Source organism: Zootoca vivipara, chromosome 1 (genome assembly GCF_965207765.1).
Source record: "Zootoca vivipara chromosome 1, rZooViv2.hap1.1, whole genome shotgun sequence".
NCBI classification, from domain to species: Eukaryota; Metazoa; Chordata; class Lepidosauria; order Squamata; family Lacertidae; genus Zootoca; species Zootoca vivipara.
In genome coordinates this window covers 46,573,936-46,594,413 of record NC_142582.1, presented here as the reverse complement: position 1 = coordinate 46,594,413, position 20,478 = coordinate 46,573,936, and the positions used below count along the sequence as shown (strand labels likewise).

The following is a 20,478-nucleotide window of genomic DNA, read 5'->3' as shown; positions in this document are numbered from 1 at the left end:
TCTCTCTCTCTCTCTCTCTCTCTCTCTCTCTCTCTCTCTCTCTCTCTCTCTCTCTCTCTCTCTCTCTCTCTCTCTCTCTCTCTCTCTCCTACTCCAAAGAGCATGCCCCCCCCCCCGCTCCATACCTCCCCGTCAAATGTTGTGTAAGCACCGGGTGGCTGCGAGATACAGGGCTTCCTTTGATACTTACAGTTGGTAGCCGCTAATCCAAGATGCCAGAAGCTGAGCAGCAGCAAAGTCAAAACGCGGAAGAGTTGGGGGATAGGATCCATTTTCTCGTGCCGTCTCTGCCTCCGTAATCTCCAATTTCAGAGAGTGGCTGCTGTGCCTTGGCTCCCTTACTCCATCCGGCATCCAGGCACCCTTTTGGAAGACGCCGGAGAGGGAGAATGCGAAAGGCACCTCTGCCCCTCCTTACCCAGATCTTCTCGAAAGCAGCAGCAGCAGCAGGTCCAGAGAGAGAGAGAGAAAGCAACTGCGCCTCAATGCCAAAAGGCACTCATAAGGCAGGTCCTGAAATCCACCTCCAGGAGCTGCGATAGGGATTCAGCCAGCCTGGAGCTGAACAGCTCCTTATAGGCGCGAGGAGCCGTGCGCGCTCACTCCACCTCCTGCTCAGCCTCCTCCTCCCCGTCACACCTCCCGCCTGCTAGGGAGGATCCTTTCTCATTACTATTATCAAGCCCTGATGATAAGCGTCGGAGTTACAGGGGAACTTGGCTGCCCAGAGCATCTCTCTCTCTCACTCACTCTTAGTTAGGGCTAGCTAGTGTATCAGCCACGACGGCGCGGGGGGGGGGGAGAAGAATAGCACCCAAATGAAGGTGGGGATGGAACGAAGGAAAGGGGCCCTGTCTGCAAAGGAAGGAGAAGGGAGATCTTAGAAGATGAAAGGTGCGGGAAAGAAAAACATCTCCCCCCTCTATTTATCTATTTTAATATTTCGTTCTTTTTCCACACCGCATTGCATTCTGTTTCTTTATTTATTGCAATAAAGAGGGGGGGGGGAAGGATACCGCTGATGAGGCTCTTTCTACACAGAGATAGAGGGAGGGGGTGCCTTTAGCACAAGATGAGATTTGGAAATGAATGAGGGGAACGAATGAATGCCGATCTACTGGCTGGAAGCAGGGTTACCATGTATTTCCCCCCCATGTGTTGATAATCTGCCCGTGAAAATACAGGAAAGCACATCAAGCCATTCATTGCAACCAAACCACAGCACCTGTGAAAGTCAGTTCCTGAGCTGGAAACCGAGGCAGTTATTGGAGCCAAGTTTCTGTTTGATTGCTTGATTCATTTCTGACAACTGTCAGAACCGTTTTGCTATTATGTAGGAAAGGATGAAGTGTCAGACTGAGTTCCCCCTCCTTTCCCCCTCTCTTTTGGATCAGTGATTCCAGGTGGGGAAAAAATGTTGTCTCTCATTGATTATCATCCCACTGCACTTCTGCTGTCCTTTCTAGAACCTTAGCTTAATCATTCCCAAGGCTTAACCTCGCTGCTTTGCTGCTGCTTTGGATCACATCAATTGCAAGCTGTATCAAAGATGGATAAAAATTGCATTAGTGATCCCAGCTTTAATCCTTGAGGAGAGAATTTATTTGGAGAATTAAGGTCTTTGTTGGAAGTAATTTGCTGGTCTACAGCCATAATAAACAAACCAGAGAAGGGTCAGAAATAATTAGCGGTTTTTTTAGATCACTTGCCCATATTCTTATGATGGGCCCATGGAGAATGGAGCTCTAAATTGCTGGCATGCTGAAAGAAAGAAGGCGGTGGGAGAAAACACACACTTGGGCTGTTTTGTGGGAAACTGCTTGCTTAGTGATTAGATAGCCTGGAGAATTAAAAAGCAACAGCAAACGGGATTTTGAGCTTTAAATGGACAATCAAACAAAAGCTAAATCGCACTTCTCTATGGGAATTTTTTTAAGAAAGAAAGAAAGAAAGGACAAAATGCTGCCACAAGGATTCCTTATGAGAACTTTAAATGAAAGAGAGGAGAGAGGCAATAGAAATCAAAGTTCTGTGATGAGGTAGGGAAAATTGGTAAAGTTTCTAATGTTTTCAGTTGCAGAGGAAAGATAAGCACATGGCCAAGTGCTAACACCCCCCAAAGTGATGAAAACAACCAACAACAAAGCATGAATCTCATTGGATTCCTTGAAATATCATGGTTTATAAAATAAATATCATTTATTATTATTAATTATGCCCATATAGTATCACCAATGTACAGTCATGGCACTTTGCAGAGTGACAGAGAAGGAAGGTGGGGGGAACAACTGCCAACCTCACAAGCAAAAGTTTGAGAGAAAGGAACGCAAGAGAGGGAACATCGGTGAAGATAAAGGCTGGCAAAAGGAACGGCAGAAGAATAAATCCAGAAGCTCGTGGCATCATTTCCTTGAATGTATGAGTGGAGGGGGCAGAATTGGGCCTGTTCCCATTTACTATACCCTCAAACCATGCATATTCAGATGAACATGTGGAAAGGACCTCTACGGAAGTTCAGCTATCCACGTGAAAGAATCTCTTTTTACGCACCTTAAATTGAATGTGCCTATTTGGTGTTGCATGTTCTACAGGCATCCTGTCATGGTGCTGGGCCTATGAGATCATGATGCTCCTTCTTTATGTTCACTGAGCGCATGCAAGAGGAAGCAGAGATGACTGTGCTTAGCGCTGGCAGGGGATAAGCTCTAAAAGGTCGGGCCAAACGAGTTATCAAAGAGGTGAGCTTTGGAGGAATTAGCTTGGAGGCGGAAAGAGGAAGCCACCATTACCCACTTGCAATCTGTAGCGGCTGGGGTGGTGGTGCCACAGATGACTACAGTATTGCTTACCTGGATGGGACAGCAGTGGGAACACCAGATTAGGCTCTTAACAAAGTAGGATTGTGCCATTTGATATAACAGAAAGGAAATAAAATAAAGCTGTCTGTTCCTTTGGAATGTGGAGGTAGAAAATACAGGTGGGGCCTGAAACAAAATGTTCCTGCTCCATGTTTCAGCCAATCAGACATGTTGTTTTCAATGAGACTCCATTCTACCCCCCCCCTTCCACTCAGTTTTCCACCACAACAGTCAACCAGCATTCTGTGAACACTGTACTCAGTCATTGGTAGCCTTTTAAGTTCCTCCTCCTCCTCCTCCTCCTCCTCCTCCTCCTCCTCCTCCTCCTCCTCCTCCTCCTCCTCCTCCCCCCCTTCTTCTTCTTCTTCTTCTTCTTCTTCTTCTTCTTCTTCTTCTTCTTCTTCTTCTTCTTCTTCTTCTTCTTCTTCTTCTTCTTCTTCTTCTTCTTCTTCCCCCCTAAGGAACTGATGGGAAGCCTTAGGCAAAGCTTCCTGAGATACTCAAAAGGGAACAGGCTATTTTTCAATATTTTAAATAAAACATTTCCTGCTTAACTGTGACTTCTGCCACTGGATACGGATACTGTATGTCTTCCGGGATGCATTCCTGGGAGAGTCACATGACCCATGCCTCACTCTCACCCTGAACAAACCACTTTGGGGGGGGGGTGAGAGGGCAGGTCTAGATTGTGCGAGCCCATGGCACCCAAAAGGGCCTCTGAGATCTTGCACAAGAAAACAGAATGTCCCATCCCCCCCGGGGTACTTCACAAGTATGGATTGGGCAGGTGAAGAACTGGGTTTTTTGAAGTGCTGCAACCCCCTCAGCTGATGATAATCCCCCAAAAAATGAACATGAGGAAACTGTCTTATGTTTAAAGAGACTATTGGTCCATCTATTCCACTGAGTGTCAGCAGTTATTCAAGGTTTTGGACAGGAGTCCAAGCCTACAGGGAGATGCTCTCTGAGGATTGAATGTGGGCCTCATGTGCTCTGCAGCTGAGTTTGGCCCCTTCCCTTAAGGAAAGTGTAACATGGTGAGCGGGGAATTTAGAGAAGACTCCTGGGTTTTGCAGAGTATAGTTTCCAACTGTTAGGGTTGCCAGACTCAATAGAGGACAGGACTTCTGTGCCTTTAATTGCCCTGCTGTCTTTTGAGTCTGGAAACCTTAAAGAGAAACCAGCAGACCCTTTGCTTGGAAATTAAACAAAGGGTCTGCTGGTTTCTCTTTAAGGTTTCCAGACTCAAAAGAGAGCAGGGCAATTAAAGGCACAGAAGTCCTGTCCTCTATTGAGTCTGGCAACCCTACCAACTGTTGTTGTTGCTTAGTCATTTAGTCGTGTCCGACTTTTCATGACCCCATGTACCAGAGCACTCCAGGCACTCCTGTCTTCCACTGCCTCCCGCAGTTTGGTTTCCAACTTACCTGAGAGTATAGTGTCTATTTACATGCTAGTGCATAAATCCTGCTTTCCCACCCCATTTTGGAAGCCTGGTGATTTTCATTCTATGATCAGGCTGATGATACACATCAAGGCTTGAGCCAAATCTACTCAATTTGCCTCTATTCTTTGATAAGAACTAACTTGAAAGGTAGACAAGGTAGACAATGCAGTAAAATTATGGTGATTTTGATCAGCTTTTCTCAGTCAGTTCATGGTATACTTTACTCTTCAAATAACCTATATTTCAACCATACATTATAACAACAGCAACAAATCCCTTGCAAAACCGTGAAGGATCGGATTCAAAATGTCTCCCATGTATAGGAGAGCTTCTCCTGTGTGGTGCGCTAGATTTAGCTCAAGATCCTTGTGAGAGAAAAGTGAATTAAAATTCATAGCCATATCTCTGCTTGCACATCGAAGTTGCATAATCTCTTGCACAACTCTCAGTGTGCTGTTTATAATATAATATAATATAATATAATATAATATAATATAATCCTATATAATAAAGTCCCTGTGTCTCTGCGTCCAGTCCCTGTGTTCCTGTGTCTGCGCTAATGCGCATGTGCCCCATGGACACAAGGACTGGACGAAGAGGCGGGACGTACACACACGTGCGCTCTCTCCCCCCCTCAACCCTCTGCCTCCCGTTCCCCTGCGGCGGCGGACCAAGATGGTGGCATCGGGCTCTGGGGCCACGACGGTGGGAGCCCGGTCCGGCTCCCGCTGCTGCCACCGCCACGGCCCACGGCCCCGGAGCCCAATGCCGCCATCTTGGTCCGCTGCCGCCTCCTCCTGACAACCCTACCTGGCCCATGTGAGGAGCGGTGGGGCCGCGGCCTTCCCTCCCTCTCTGCGCTCGGCCGTGGGACACGATGGGAGAGCGCTTTATTTAATTGTGTTCCTGGCGCGCCCCGCATCCGAGCGGAGAAAGGGAGGGAAGGCCGCGGCCCCGTCACACCTCTAGCGCCCGTTTTCTTAACAGGCTGAATGAGACTAGTATAATATAATATGTCACATATATAATACAGTATGTCAATGTCACACAATGGGTACTTCCACTCCTATTTTATGAACAGGAATAGTTCAAGAACATGCTTGCAAATTCAGATTACACAATTACAGCTGATTTGCCTGTGCAACAAAGTTGCTTCCTTCTGAAAATGGATGTTGTTCCATAAAGAGAGTATGGAGAAATGTATTGGAAAGCAACACAGAAGGAATGCTCAAGAAAAAGCCAACATTCTCTAACCCCCCTGCAAACTTTGTGCCAATAAATCAGGATGAATGTTCAATAACCAGCTTGCCTGAAAGTGACTGAAGTCTGATGCTACCTCTTGCAAAATTGCTCACAGAACAGTATGGCTGCCAGAGTTTCTTCCACTAGCATCGGGGTAGGGAACCTGTGACCCTCCAGATGTTGTTGCCAGTGGCCAGTGGTCAGGATGGTAGGAACTATAGCCCAACATTTGGAGAGCTACGGGGGTCCCTCCCCTCAGTCTTATCTGGATTGAACCTCATTTTATTGGCACTCATCTAGTCCATTACCAAGGCAAGACAACAGTTCAGCACGTCCACTGCCACACTTGCAGATGTAAAGGATCAGTACAGTGTTGTGTCATCAGCATATTGCTGACCACGTACTCCAAACCTCTGGTTCCTGCTTTCAGGCTATTTCTCATACCCTTATTTCTTCCTGATAGCGACGAAGTCACTGGTCCCATCACCTACTGGCAAATAGAAGGGGAAGAAATGGAGGCAGTGAGAGATTTTACTTTCTTGGGCTCCTTGATCACTGCAGATGGTGACAGCAGTCATGAAATTAAAAGACGCCTGTTTCTTGGGAGAAAAGCAATGACAAACCTAGACAGCATCTTAAAAAGCAGAGACATCACCTTGCCTACAAAGGTCCGTATAGTTAAAGCTATGGTTTTCCCAGTAGTGATTTATGGAGGTGAGAGCTGGACCATAAAGAAGGCTGATCGGCAAAGAATTGATGCTTTTGAATTATGGTGCTGGAGGAGACTCTTGAGAGTCCCATGGACTGCAAGAAGATTAAACGTATCCATTCTGAAGGAAATCAGTTCTGAGTGCTCCCTGGAAGGACAGGTCGTGAAGCTGAGGCTCCAATACTTTGGCCACCTCATGAGAAGAGAAGAATCCTTGGAAAAGACCCTGATGTTGGGAAAGATTGAGGGCACTAGGAGAAGGGGACGACAGAGGACGAGATGGTTGGACAGTGTTCTCGAAGCTACGAACATGAGTTTGACCAAACTGTGGGAGGCAGTGCAAGACAGGAGTGCCTGGCGTGCTATGGTCCATGGGGTCACGAAGAGTCGGACACGACTAAACGACTAAACAACAACAACAACAAGCGATAAAGTGGAATGATTCATTGCTGAGGTTTACCATGTAGTCTTGTGCATGCTTACTACAAAGTAAGTCCTACTGAATTCTATAGGACTTACTCTGAGGTATGAAAATTCATAATGCTTTCCCCCCTGGTTTCTTCAGACGGCACATATGAATATTAGCTCTCTATTTTATTCATATCTCGGGATGTCCATCCTTTCCACCAAAGCATTTGATAATGCATTCTTATGGGTTTGTAGGTTAATCCATCAAGCTCATTCAAATCAGCATTAGACCACTTAATTATATTCATGGCATAAGTCAGTTTCCAGACTGCCCAAGTGCTAATTGCTTTTAGCTGTAAGATCAGTTTCCAGCCTTTTGAGGAGTCTCTGTCTCTAGAGTTGCTGTTAAGAGGATTTTAAAGTGGAGAAGGCTACCTGGTCGATCCCAAGGGGCTGCTGGGTATATATCAAGCATAGGTAACCTATGGGTGTTTACAACATGTTCCTGTCACTCCACATCTTTGCTTTTATCTTTCCAAGCTCAACAACATCTCTCCCCCCCAACCCTCATTGGAAAATCTGTCAGTTTGTTTATTAGCGTTCTGCTATTTTGGTTTCTAAGCAGCACCATCCACTGCACAATCCTATCTGTATAATGCAGCTTTTGCCAAGATGGTGCCATACTGGCTGGGGCTAGTGCAAAACATCTGGAGGGTGCCAAGTTGGTGTGGAGTAGTTCAAGCACCTGGAGGAGGAGGAGGAGGAGGAGGAGGAGGAGGAGGAGGAGGAGGAGGTGAAGAAAGAGCCATGAATGTGTGTGTGTGGGGGGCTTTTCCTATGCCCAGGACCCCCAGGAAACTCATAAAACCTGCTGCACCTGGAACTGCATGTGGAGAGTGCAGCTGAATGGGACAGTTGTGGGCAGCCTGAGAAATTACCATCCACGTTGGTGTGGCGGTTCACTCCACCTGCGCAGAACCCCCAGACGTTTGATGGTCCGTTGGTACCTGCACCAACCACTGATCAATTGCCCGCTGCCACCAACCAGTATATGCCTGATAATCTCTTTATTCACTCCAGTCAGGGATAATGTTGGAACAAACTGTGTTGATTGAAGTTCAGTACATAAGCATTTGGTTTCCAAATGAATCATTCTTATTATATTTAATAACAAGTCTTATACCAGCCTATACCTACAGTTTTTAATAGTTCCACACTATCTCTCCCTTCTTCTTACCTCACTACCTCTCTCTCCCCTCAGACTCTCTCCCCCTGTCCCTCTCCGAACTCCCCGCCACCCTTCCTCAAACCTCCAAAAAACCAACCACCACCTCCCCTTCCCAGGGTGGGTTTATATAGTCCTCCTAACTCCGCCCCCTAGGGTTCTAACTGGCTAATCCCTTTAACTCCTTCTATGCTGTCCCTAAATTTGGGGTGATCGTGCCCATGAAAAGCAAGCAAGACTAGCGTGATGTCTGCTGCTTCTTTTACCGTAGTTGTGATATTTTTGTGGGTGAGAACCTGAAGGCTGAGGGGGGGGGTTTGTCAGAAACAGTGCTTTCCCCCCCTAGAAAACGAGGTGCTAGAATTCACCATGAACACAATGGCACCCACCTGAGAGGTGCCAGAAAGTTCCAGCAGAAAAGAAGCCCAAGTCAGAAGGAAAATGAATTGCAACATTTTTATATGCAACTGTGTATTTTTTTTAATATTTTGCTTATGTTGCCTGTTGTTGCTTCTTTTTTTGTACACCACTTAGAGATATTTTAAATATATTAATTGGTATAGAAATGTAATGATCAGAAATTCTGTTTCTTTGTGTTGCCAGTACTCAAGGAATAGTTACTTGCATTAGAAATCACCATACTGATGGAGTAGGACAGGCATCCCCAAACTGCGGCCCTCCAGATGTTTTGGCCTACAACTCCCATGATCCCTAGCTAACAGGACCAGTGGTCAGGGATGATGGGAATTGTAGTCCAAAACATCTGGAGAGCCGAAGTTTGGGGATGCCTGGAGTAGGACATAGAGAATAACTTCAGGAGATCTAGTCTAGAACAATGACTAACTGATAACAAATAATTATTATATGTCTATGTGTACTTTAAAAATATTTGTGCCAATAATCCTGCATTATCCCATAATAATTATTCTGTATTATTCTGTATTTTTGCTTTTTTCTGAATTGGCCTTTTCCATTTTGTACTTTTAAAACTTCATCTTCAATTACTTCTTCCATTAATGTATCATTGGTATTTATTCTAGCAGACATTATATGTCTCCATGTAGCATGTTCTATATCTCCCTCCTGAAGTTGTTATTGTATTTCTAGCCTCCTTCATGGGTGAGTCATGTGAAGAATGTATTACATGATTACTGGGAGTAGAACTGCACTGCTGGTCTCACCCTAAATACTGGGCACATGATTACCTACCCACCCAACACCAATGCATTGGTATAAATCAGGCTTCCTCAACCTCAGCCCTCCAGATGTTTTTGGCCTACAACTCCTATGATCCCTATCTAGCAGGACCAGTGATCAGGGATGATGGGATTTGAAGTCTCAAAACATCTGGAGGGCCGAGGTTGAGGAAGCCTGGTATAGACTCTTTGCAGAAGAAGCCTATGAATGAGCATCTGCCGACAAAAACTGAAAGACAGATAAGTAACGTGACCAGGACTCCCAAACGCAACACAGACACCCCAATTGCATGGAAACCTATGAGCAGATAGGCCACACAAATTCATGGATACCTGGGGATGGATCCAGCAGTGTAGTTCCATTCCTGGTTAAGCAAGCAATGCTCACTTTATTAGATTCATGTATGAAGGGGGCTTGCCATGGTTCTGTTTTGTCCCTTGTTTTCTATTTTCTGTGGAATTGTTTTTGACATGCACTATATAAGTTGTTCCTGTTTGCATTTCCAACTCTTACAGCCCCTTGAGATATGCTCTATTTCAATTCCTGCTTCTGTGTAGTAAGGTGATCCATAAGTGATGCCATAAAATTACTTGTACCAGACTTGATATTAAGCTTTTCCCATTCTAGAGTTAATGAAAAATGCTTTTCTGTGGAAATTCATGTATGCTGTGATTTTACCAATACCTGTTTTGAAGACTATTAACATTGCCTCCTATTTCATTCTTTTCCAACTTCAAACCTACAGCTTCATTAACTGTGGCAGCCCTGCAATATACTGCGAGATGAATGATTTCAATTTTGGAAGTATCCATGGTTGAGATTTCCGATATCATTTTCATGTCTTGTTATTTCTAACACTCAGTGACTCTCACACACTTTTCAGGTAATATTCACCTTCCATTGTGTGGGCAGGGCAGTCCCTCCCCCTACCTGGCCGATCCCCTGGCAACGCCTCCCCGGGCGGGATTGGGCGATTGGTTGAGGTAGGCGAAGACCTCCAGGTATCCAGCCTGGGGAGGGTGAAGCCAGCCCATACTACCGGGAGCCGCACTGGGATCCGGGGGGCTGTGCTATTTGATGTGGGAAACAGTCATTATTATTGTTGTTAATATTACTACTAATACGATTATTTTTGGGAGCAGCAGCAGCTTTTATAGCTGGAGGAGGGGTCTGAAAAGACTAATTCATGTCTCAAAAGACTGTTCACAAGGTCCTTATGATGAGCCAGATGGCCATCTTCACAGAACCATTGAATCATAGAACTGTAGAGTTTGAAGGGGCCACAAGGGTCATCTAGTCCAACCCCCTGCAATGCAGGAATCTTCTGCCCAGTGTGGGTCTCAAACCAATCACCTTGAGATTAGGAGTCTCATGCTCTACTAACTGAACTATCCCAGCTGTCATCCCTCATGTACGTGTTGGCACTTCAGCCCAACCCAGTGTAAGACATCAAGGAAGAAAGAGGGCTAGTTTACACATGAATACTCATAACTTGACGACTATATTTGATCACTTGCATGTGCAGTTGAATAGCTATCCATGGTAGCATCTATCATAAGGAGAACTTTCATATTCAACTATGATTCATCATGCAGTGAGTGATTATATATATATATATCAAATGACACAAATGAAATGAGCAATGTATATGCATGTGTGAATCAGCCCAAGGAGGTTCTCCTGTGTCAGATGTTGCCCCTGACTGCGGATTTGCGGTGTGCAGGGCATGCATCTTCTCTGGTCCCCTTGTGCTGCATTCTGTAGACTTTTCCTATCCTTTGGGGCAACTAAGAGTGTGGGTTTCCATTGGGTCTGTCCACCCAGCCAGACCTAAGCTAGATCATGTTTCAGTTGCCATGCTCCTGTTTAATTTTAAAGCCAATCCATAGACAGGAAGTCTTAAATTCATTAAGAATAACGACAAAGTGACTTGTGAGGAAGGAAGCCCATATTTATATGCACAAGATTTGCTGGTAGAACTGAGGAAGAGGGACTTTAGTGTACTGTAGTGGGTTAGAGAAAAGACTATGAGAGTCTAGCAAAAGGACCCCCAAAAAAACAAAGGAGAAAGAGGCGAGGCAAAGGAGAGCAGCAGTGATGCTGAGGGATCCATTAAAGGCAGAGTCTCAGACCTGCTTATTACAAAGAAATGGGTAGACAGGATCCAAAGGATGGGTGAAATGTGGGTTATAGCTCCAGATAGGAGTTATTCCCAAGCAAGCATGTAGGCAAAAGAAACTATTGACACATGCTACACCTGTGTTAGTGCTGCCTACACCATTTCATTTATAATAAGCCATACTATTCCCAGTGTTCCCTTACAGCAGATGGCTGCACAAGATGCAACATGCTGTTCATTTGGGGACTGAGCTCCTCTCCCATCTACTTAAAAAATAATAATCTTATTTCCCCTGTTCTCTTTGGAAAACAAAACATGCAGCACACAGTGCTCGTACTGGATATGCTGGGAGAAAACTAATGCAAGTGCCCCTGAAGGGAGATGAATATACCAATTTGGTTTTCAAATGGGAAAGCCCTGTTCATTCATGCTACTCCAGTCCACTCTGAATGAAGTGTTTGGTACAAGTAGTAAGATTCACCTACAGCCGAGAAGTTCAGTAATGCTAGTGGAGGTAGGGTGGGTGCCTATAATTTCCAAACACTAGAAATTTAGAGAGGTGCTTCCCTGTGGTCAATATCCTTTCGTGTTTACACACAAACAAGTCCCGTTCAACAAATGGAAAGACTTCCTGCTAGCAGCTTCAGCCCATTTTATTGCTTCTTCTTCTTATTGGCTAGGGGATTGGTGACAGACAGCCTCTGGTTTCTCCTTAGCAGGCATTTTCTCCCTCACCTGAGTAGCCGCTACTATGCAGTGGATGACAAGCAGTTGTATCAGGATTCAAAATAAGGAGGCTATCAGCATCAGCTATTGTATTTCTTGTCCACACCTTGCTACCCACTTCCCAAACAACACAAATCTTAGAATGAATTGTTTATTCACTACTGGTATGTGAGAGGTGGGGGACCTGATGCAAACAAGGACAGATGCGGGTGCAGCTTGTCGTGTATGGGGTAAGAAAGCCAGCACTGACTGAAATTCTGTTTCCCAGACATCTCTTAATGCCCCAGGAGCCCAATCTTTCATTGTATCTAGTTAAACAAGTACAGAACAAAATGGAAGTTAGGGGTATGTTAACCAACGATAGCAATCGTAGTCACAAGCTCCCAGAAGCTGCATCTGGTTGGCCACTGCCAGAAGAGGACTAGAGAAGCCTTTGGCATGAACCATCAGGTCTTCCTCAAGTTTCATAATACAAAATAGGACCAGAAGGGCCTTGGGTCTCATCCAGTGGTCAAGCTCCTCTCCTTAAGTTCTTGAACCTGGAAAAAATAATAATAGAAGGTTCTTTACAGGGAACAACAACTTTCATACGGTATTACTGCAGCTTTCGGCAGTCTTCTGTATGCTCCCTATTGAAAATAAGTCTGGATGAGAAATACAATGCAAAAATAAAGTAGCTTTTTATTGACGTTTGAAGAAAGGGGAAATGACTTGGGTCCTCATGCCAGTGGGAGTCCTTTTTGAAGAAAAAAAGGGGGAAATTGTTGTCTGAACAACCATTATATGCTGGAAAATGGCAAGCTCTTTCAAGTTATTAGAAAACCTTATAGAAGTCTAGGCCTTAATAGACCTCTGCGTACCCTTGTGGTTTTCTTCTGACACCTCCAATTTAACTGGGGTGTTCTTTCCAATGTTGTTCCTGTGCTCAGGCAACGGCGGATGGTTTTGTTGCCGTCATTGTTGCTCTGATCACTGAAAGGCCTGCTGTGCAACTTTTTTAATAAACAAAGCCAGTAGCGATAGTTTCCACACTCCCACCTCCAAAAATAAAATCTAAATGAATCAGTTAATAGACATACTCTTTTGGATGTTAGAACTAGAAAAGCTGCTGCAATATTTACAAGGTGAATTTCATTTGGAGGGGCACAGTCAACTCCCTTGGGTGGGGGTGTGATGGAAAGCAGATATCTCAGTGCTGAGTTCTAATGTTAATTAAGACTCATGTTAGATTTTTTTAATTTGTTGGAGCCAGCATGGGGCTTTTCTGAGGCATGCCTGGAGCCTGGGGCACCTAAGGAGCAACACACCCAGCTTGTTGGTGCACAAGCACAATTGTAATTATAAGATGTAACTCAGCAAGTTCATTGACCTCCAAAGAAACATGGTTCTAGAGATGTTGCCTTGACAGCAAAATGTTCAGTCTTTTTTTCTGTTTAGAAATAATAGGCAGAGTGTTATTTTCTGACTTCTTTCAGAAAAACACTATTCTACTTCCCTTCCCTTCCATTTTTCACATCCGTTTCTTTCTCCTTTCTTGTGAGCCCATCCAGCTCTGATTTTCATTGTCATCCCCCCCCCCCAATAATCGGGAGCTAAACTGCAAACTGCCATGGTTGGTAGGAAAGGAAAGGAATGTCCCCCCCCCTTGAGCTCTTCAGCTTTGCTTTTCCACATTATTATGTTATTTTGGAAGCTGATCTGTTTGCACATTGTTGGGTCCATTCCAAGATAATGTTTGCTATGAAATTTCCCTACTTAGAATATAATGCTCCAAGCAGAGGCATGCCGTCCTCACGCCTACAATGAAATCTGCGTGCTGCTGAGATGTCCCCTGAGCATTGTGGTGACATCTGTGGGTTCCCACTACGGGCATTTCACTAGAGTCAGAGGATACTTTTGAAATATGCTTTCCTTACAACTGCCTCTCAGATGCACAGTTATTCTGTTATCATACCAATGGCCCCTATTACTTCTACTGAAATAAAGGAGTTTTTCCTTCTATGACCTTCTCCTCCTTAGTCTTCCTTTGATATTGTACCTATCCATCCCCACAGCTTCCATGATTGTGCTGCATTCACATAACAGTTTATTCCATTTTCACAATGTTTCCCTAACTGTTAATTTCCACATTATATTTGAGCTTCCACATGATATAAAAGCAACTTCCAGAACTGTAGTGGAATATGACACCAGTTTAGCACTCATTTCTATATATTTGCAAACAGATTCCCCCCCCCCTTGGAAGCAAATAACATGGATATGGATACTAAATTTGTGCTATAGTTTCAGAAGACAGAAACATGTTTTTTCATGCTTCTAATTGTCAACATTCATAAGTAAGGCTTAAATCACTCCTGAGCCACTGAAACATTTTTATATATTCATATGAATCAGAAGGCAGGGGAAAGGGCACTTGCAATGCAATGTTGCCTTCTTCCAGCAATTCCTGCAGCCCAGCTTGTGCCAGATGTGTTGCTCTGAATTACTGAGGACAAGAGGATGGTCTTGTTGTCTGGTCAGCCCAGGGCCTTCCTATACACTGTCTAGGCCTGCACCCCAGACAGCTCACTGGTGCTGCTAATGCAGCAAAAACAATATGGGAAGCAACAGTTACGAGTTACCTGTCTCTGCGACCACAGCAGGTGCTGTGATTCTGCAGTGGGTTGACTTCACCCCCAAGGCACACTCCATTGCCTCTTGAGGCAGATGCCAACAAAGTTTTGAGAAGTGATAGAAGCAACAACAAGTATTGTGGTGGACTTGCAGGAAAGAAGGGTTCATTACAGAAAATAAATGAATCAGAACGCAACAGATGCAGTCTTTGTCTTCTTAGGTTTGAACGATGTCTGCTTCACATCTTGGAAAGCTGTTGCCAGACAGTGCAGAGCAAGCTAGGTGGCTCAGTGATATGACTCAACATACAACAGCATGTGCTTGGTCACCCTTCTGTACAGCCTGAAAGAGGCTGAAATGGCAAGAGACATTTTGTGGTATATTTTGTTTGCAAAAAATGGATGTCTCCACTAATAGCACCATTATAGCCAATATTTATGAACAGAACTTTGAAGTTAAGCACCTACCCATGTCTTTTCAGGATGAAGGTCTAACACAGCATAATGTATAAAAGCTAATTCCAATCTGTCCCATAAAATGCTGAATTCAGAGGAGAAGGAAAAAAACTTCAAACTATGCAGATCTTGATATAGTAGATGTAAAAACTAATCAGAAATGGAATGATCAGATGACCTAAATCAATGTTTCTGCTGTTTTTCATTTTCTTCTTTGATAACAACACATTATTAAGAGATCTTATCTTATTGCACAGCCACATTGGGGGGGGACCCAAACCCTGCATCTCATCTGATCCTCTTCTTTCCTTTAAATAGCATGGTAAATAGTAGCATTCAGATATAGAAAGGATAGGGAGATGGAGGGCAGAAATAATTAAAGAGGGTTCCCCCTAATGCAAGATTTGATTAAGAGGCAGTTGAGTTCCATTTTCTGTGCATATATAATTGAGTCACATTTGTATCCTATAATATCAAATTCCATATTCCTGGTAATTCATGTACCCAAGCAATACCAACTTCTCATGTCCAAATATTAAAAAAATAGCTTGACATAGTCAAGTCAAGGATATAGTAATTCATTGATTAGACTGTACTTCAAAAACTGGTATTTATATGTCTCAGTTTAGGGCTGGAACAATATAGTGCTTAAAGCTGAAAACACCTTAATCACTAAAGGCCAATTCAAATATTTTACTGGGCCAGCATCTAGGATTTGACTTGAGTTGCTTTGTATCAAAGGAAGAATCTGGAGACTCAAAGGACTATACTGCAGCTGGAAGCCTTCATTTGTGGATCATTTCAGGAAGTAAGCACAAAGGGTCACATTTTGAAAGACCCCAACAGATAATGAAGAAACACTCCAGGTTCAGTGCTTCCTCCATCACCTGCCAACATCCTCAGATGATTCCTCTTCAGAAATGCTGACTGTGGAACATCCTTCACTATCAGTGGTGTGTGGTCAGTGGACTAGGGAGACAAGGCTGGGCCCCTAAATGTTCCCCTGGTGTCTCCTTCCCAAAGCCCGGGAAGCTTCTGCACAGCTTAGGGAAGAAGTCATGATGCTCTGATGGGTCCAATAACCCTCCCACCACCTTCCCAAAGCCTGCCCATCTTTGGGAAGGAGGCAGGATGGCTCCAGCATCTTGTCAGAGGCCTGGTGCTTCCTTCCAAAAGCACACTTAGGACACAGTGGCATCGTATGTGACATTGTCCACTCAACTACCCTCGCAGAGTGGTATTTCTGGCCCCAACACTGCACGCCACTGTTCACTATAATGGTAGTGCTAGAGCTGGAGGGAGATATGACATGCCAGTGTTGTCAGAATGCATGTTTCAGCCAGGGCCGCCTTAAGCATATCTGGCGCCATGGTGCGAAGATCCCTCTGACACCCCCCCCCCGTTTCCCAGCACGGCTGTCTTGCAGGCACAGCATGGCTGCCGCGGGTGCTGCAGCGCGACACCCCCTGGTGGCCCGGCGGCCCGGCGCATTGCGCCAGCCAGCCTTGCCTTAGGGCCGGCCCTGGTTTCAGCAACGGGATTTCCTTCAGGAACACATACGTACCTTCACCAATATGTAAAATGTGGTGGCCAGCATGGTACCCTTCAGATGTTATTGGAATACAGCTCCCATCCCTGACCATTGATCATAGTGTTTTCTACACCAGTATAAGCACTCAGTAGACTTCTGGCCAGTGCTAAAGCAATAGTTCAAGTTATTTCCCCCCAGAGCAATGTATTTCTGACCTGTCCTAGTCTTCCTTGCACTACTCAATATTCTCCCCAGGACCACGATATTTCATGTGCTGTCTTAGACATATGACCAATAGTGCCTTTCTGCTTGCTGATCACTGAATTTACCTGGTGATGAGATGAATTATGTAGCCAATCTCAGTACTCATATGCAACTTTCCTAGGACCTTTGACCTTGAACAGAAAACCCTAATATTGTTATATCAATTCTAAAGAGCAACAAGCAGTCAGAAATGAACTCGCTGAATAAGGCACATGAATCAGATCCATTGGTGGTACTTAGACTATCCAATGATTTGGGCAAATTAAAGATACATTCCAAGGTGATTTCTACTGGACTACTTTGGCGAATATACGGTTAAAACATTCACTAGCCAAATTAAGTAGCGGATCAAACACTGAATGGGATGCTTTGTACAGGGCTCGACTCTGCTGCTTCAGTTATGAAAGGGATCAAAATAACATTGCTGTCTTGTTCAAATACTTTGTTGTTGTTCAAATGACTACTTTTTGAAAACATAAATTCCCATGAATTGCTGTTGGGGGTAACAGACAAATCGGGCCATCCTATCTTCAGAGATTTATTAAACCAACTGGATTCCAGAATTCTGTAAGAGGTCAGTATACACACACTGAGCTTGACAGCATCTGTTATTGTTGCAAATGAACAGCAGCTGAACAGCAGATTAACCTTGGCTATCAGTGTAGCAGTTCTCAGCAATCTTCTCTCATGGTTTTGTTGTCTCTAGTTTATGGTAGGCCTTAGGCAGGTGATATGGGACAGAAGGTAACTAGAATGCCAATGGTATTTGAGTCAGGCCAGCACAACTGATAGTAGCATATATCTTTTTTATTTTTTATTTTAAGGATGTGGCAATGGCAACACACACACACACACACACACACACACACACACTTTTCCATCCCTCATTTTGAGAAAGACAGTGGAATTGAATTTCATTCTTCAATTCCATATACATTTGGACAATGGGCAATGCCAGATTACTGAATTTATAATCTGGATTTGCAATTGGGGCTGCACTCAAGACTTCCATCAATATTTACCTGGGAGTAAGTCCCAAAGAATTCAAAGGGACTTATTTCTGAGTAGACACTGTTAGGATTGCAACCTGAGATAATTAAAACTCTGTGCAATGTTTGGATGATAACATCTCCCAAAAACACCCTTAAATCTATTTGCCTTGTACTCAGGTCTGAATGACCAAGGATACACACAAAGGAATTCTTATTGGCTAGCATAGCTGCCAAGTACCCCGTTTTCCCCGGGAATCCCCCCGTTTTTACTTACCTTTTCCCGGTGGTCCCCTGTATCACTTCGTCTCCCGTTTTTCTCCGTTATTTTCTCCTGCCAGCGGCCATTTTTTTTCTTTCCAATTTGCCCTTCTATGGGCACCAAAAATGGCCACCGTCGGCTTCAAAAGATGCATCTACGCATGTCCGAAAGTGCATAGACGCGACTTCCGGTGTTGGCGGCGGCTATTTTTGGTGCCCATAGGTGGGCGGAGCGGCACCGGAAGTTGCGTCAATGCACTTCCTGACATGCGTACAAGCGACTTTCGAAGCCGGCGATGGCCATTTTTGGTGCCCATAGAAGGGCAAAGCGACACCGGAAGTTACGCCGATGCAACTTCCGGTGTCACACGGCTGCCAGTCCCGGATTCTGCAGTCCGGGACTTGGAAGGTAAGTTGGCTAGTTCTCCCAAACAATTATCACACTAAGGGCTGATGAATGTTTTCGCCTTCTGGAAAAGGCTCCAACACCTTATTTAGACTGGTTTCTGGAAGCTTGGATTATGTTGCCATTGATGGAGAAAAGCACCTCCACAGTATTGGGAGCTTTATCTGGGCATTTTATCAATTCATTATTTTATGCACTTGCTTGTACATTGCTGTAATTTGCACCCACTTACTGAATTATAAAGGAAAATTGTTGTTGTTATTGTTGTTGTTAATACAGTAAATATATTGCTTAATGCCAAAAGGGGCTTCTAAGTGGTTTATAAAGTGCAAAACCAAGTTACACAATGAAGCAATCCAATTAAAACATTACAATAAAAACATCCATAATAAACACACACAAAAGAAAATGCCATCTAAAACAGTGATTAAAACAGGAGATTCAGGTTGAGTGATCTTCAGAATGCCTGTGTAAACAGCAGCACCTTGAAAAGCTGGAGGGATGCCAATACAAATGAAATTAATGATCAAACAACAAATACATGTTCTGTGTGCATTAGCCTTCTTCAGATGTCATGTACCAGTGTTCTTGAACCTGTGAGCATCATAGCTTCTTCTTATGGATAGTAGATAGAATTTTACTACTAGGTTTTGGTTGTGTGGATGGGTCCCCTGAACCTAGGAGAATTGGTTCCCACAATTTTTCTGAAAAGCAAGAAACATTATAATAACCCACAAAGGGGGGAGGGAACACATATCAGTTTTACAGAAAGGTTTAACTCTGAAAATATTTGTTGAATGAAAAAATCTCTGTAAATCCACTGTCAGTGGCTAAATAGCTGTTGTGATAATCTGTAATAATTCCCTTGAGAATCTTTACCTTGCTGCATTTTTATTCCAGATCCATTTAGTTCTGGTGGCTTTATATTTATTCCCCATCCTGCATAAAGATAAAGCAAACCTCTCTGCCTGCAGTTTTGAATGCGATTAAAATTAGACTTGGACGCAAAGAGAATTGACACCTGAATAATGCTATAAATGTGTCCAAAAGCAGAATGCTCATCATTGCTTCCAAAGGATTATCTTTACGCCAGCTTTGCAACAGAGTCCCCTGTCATTTTCTTTTTGTTCCCTTTGGAGGGTTGATGGGAACACAGGATGAAGGATAAGAATAGAGGTAACTAAAACAACAATCCTAGACAGCAGGGAGAACAGATTCTCAGGTGGAAGATCTGGAAAGTGCCTAAGCCCTGATGTTTGCTGCAGCCAAGACAGAAGTGGGGAGGGGCAGCTTTTTCCATTCCCCCCACATTTTCTTTTTAAAAATCCCTCATGTTGACACACCAGTGAGAGAACTATTCCTCCAGGGGCCACGTGGTGCGGTTTTTTTAACTCTTTGGGGAGATGGGATGTGTTGGGTGAGAGATGAGAAGTTATTGATTCTTGCACATCCAAACCCTCCCTTGATCTGCCCCAACATGCTTTTTTCTGGGCAGCTCCTGCTGAGCACTGCTAGGAGGAGGGTGATGGTGGTAGTTTTCCCCTGCTGTACTGGGGAGGGGTCTGTTCACATCCATAGCACCCTACGGTCCCTCTCAGGGAGCATAGGATTTCTCTCTTAATACTGCCAACACTAATTTATCTGTTTATTTAAAATATAGGTTCTTACTGACATATAGCCAAAGCCGAAATACAGATGTGTCATATTGTATACTCCCTGCTCCCTCCCCATAACATGCCAGGTTAAGGAATATTAATATTCTTCTACTTTCCTTTACAGTGTTACCATCTAAGCAAGACCAGAACGTCTGTATAGCAATACCTGCAAAATACTGTAGTCCCAAGCACATGAAGTGGTACAATAGTATCTTTTGTAGTACCATAAATTTATTGATGATCTGAATGACTCAGGGATAGAGCCTGATGGCAGAGTTTCTTATTTCTTTGGGTGAGGGGGTTCAGGGACACACATGCACACCCTAAGGATACACTACAACATTTTATCCATCCCAATGTACACTGTTTTCCT

General features: G+C 44.1%; 1 protein-coding gene across 2 annotated transcripts in view; it reads right to left on the bottom strand.

Annotated features, from left to right (window-relative positions):
- The window catches only part of CNTNAP5 (contactin associated protein family member 5), a 308,410-nt gene extending 307,784 nt beyond the window's left edge, over window positions 1-626 (bottom strand). Inside the window, exon 1 of one of the 2 annotated variants that reach the window (XM_088662417.1) lies at window positions 191-626. In XM_088662417.1, coding sequence (XP_088518543.1) covers window positions 191-272 — 82 coding nt within the window. In that variant the 5' untranslated portion in view covers window positions 273-626. The remainder of the gene's footprint in view (window positions 1-190) is intronic. The other variant, XM_035128546.3, reaches the window with a different exon arrangement.
- Between the last annotated feature and the right edge of the window lie 19,852 nt (window positions 627-20,478).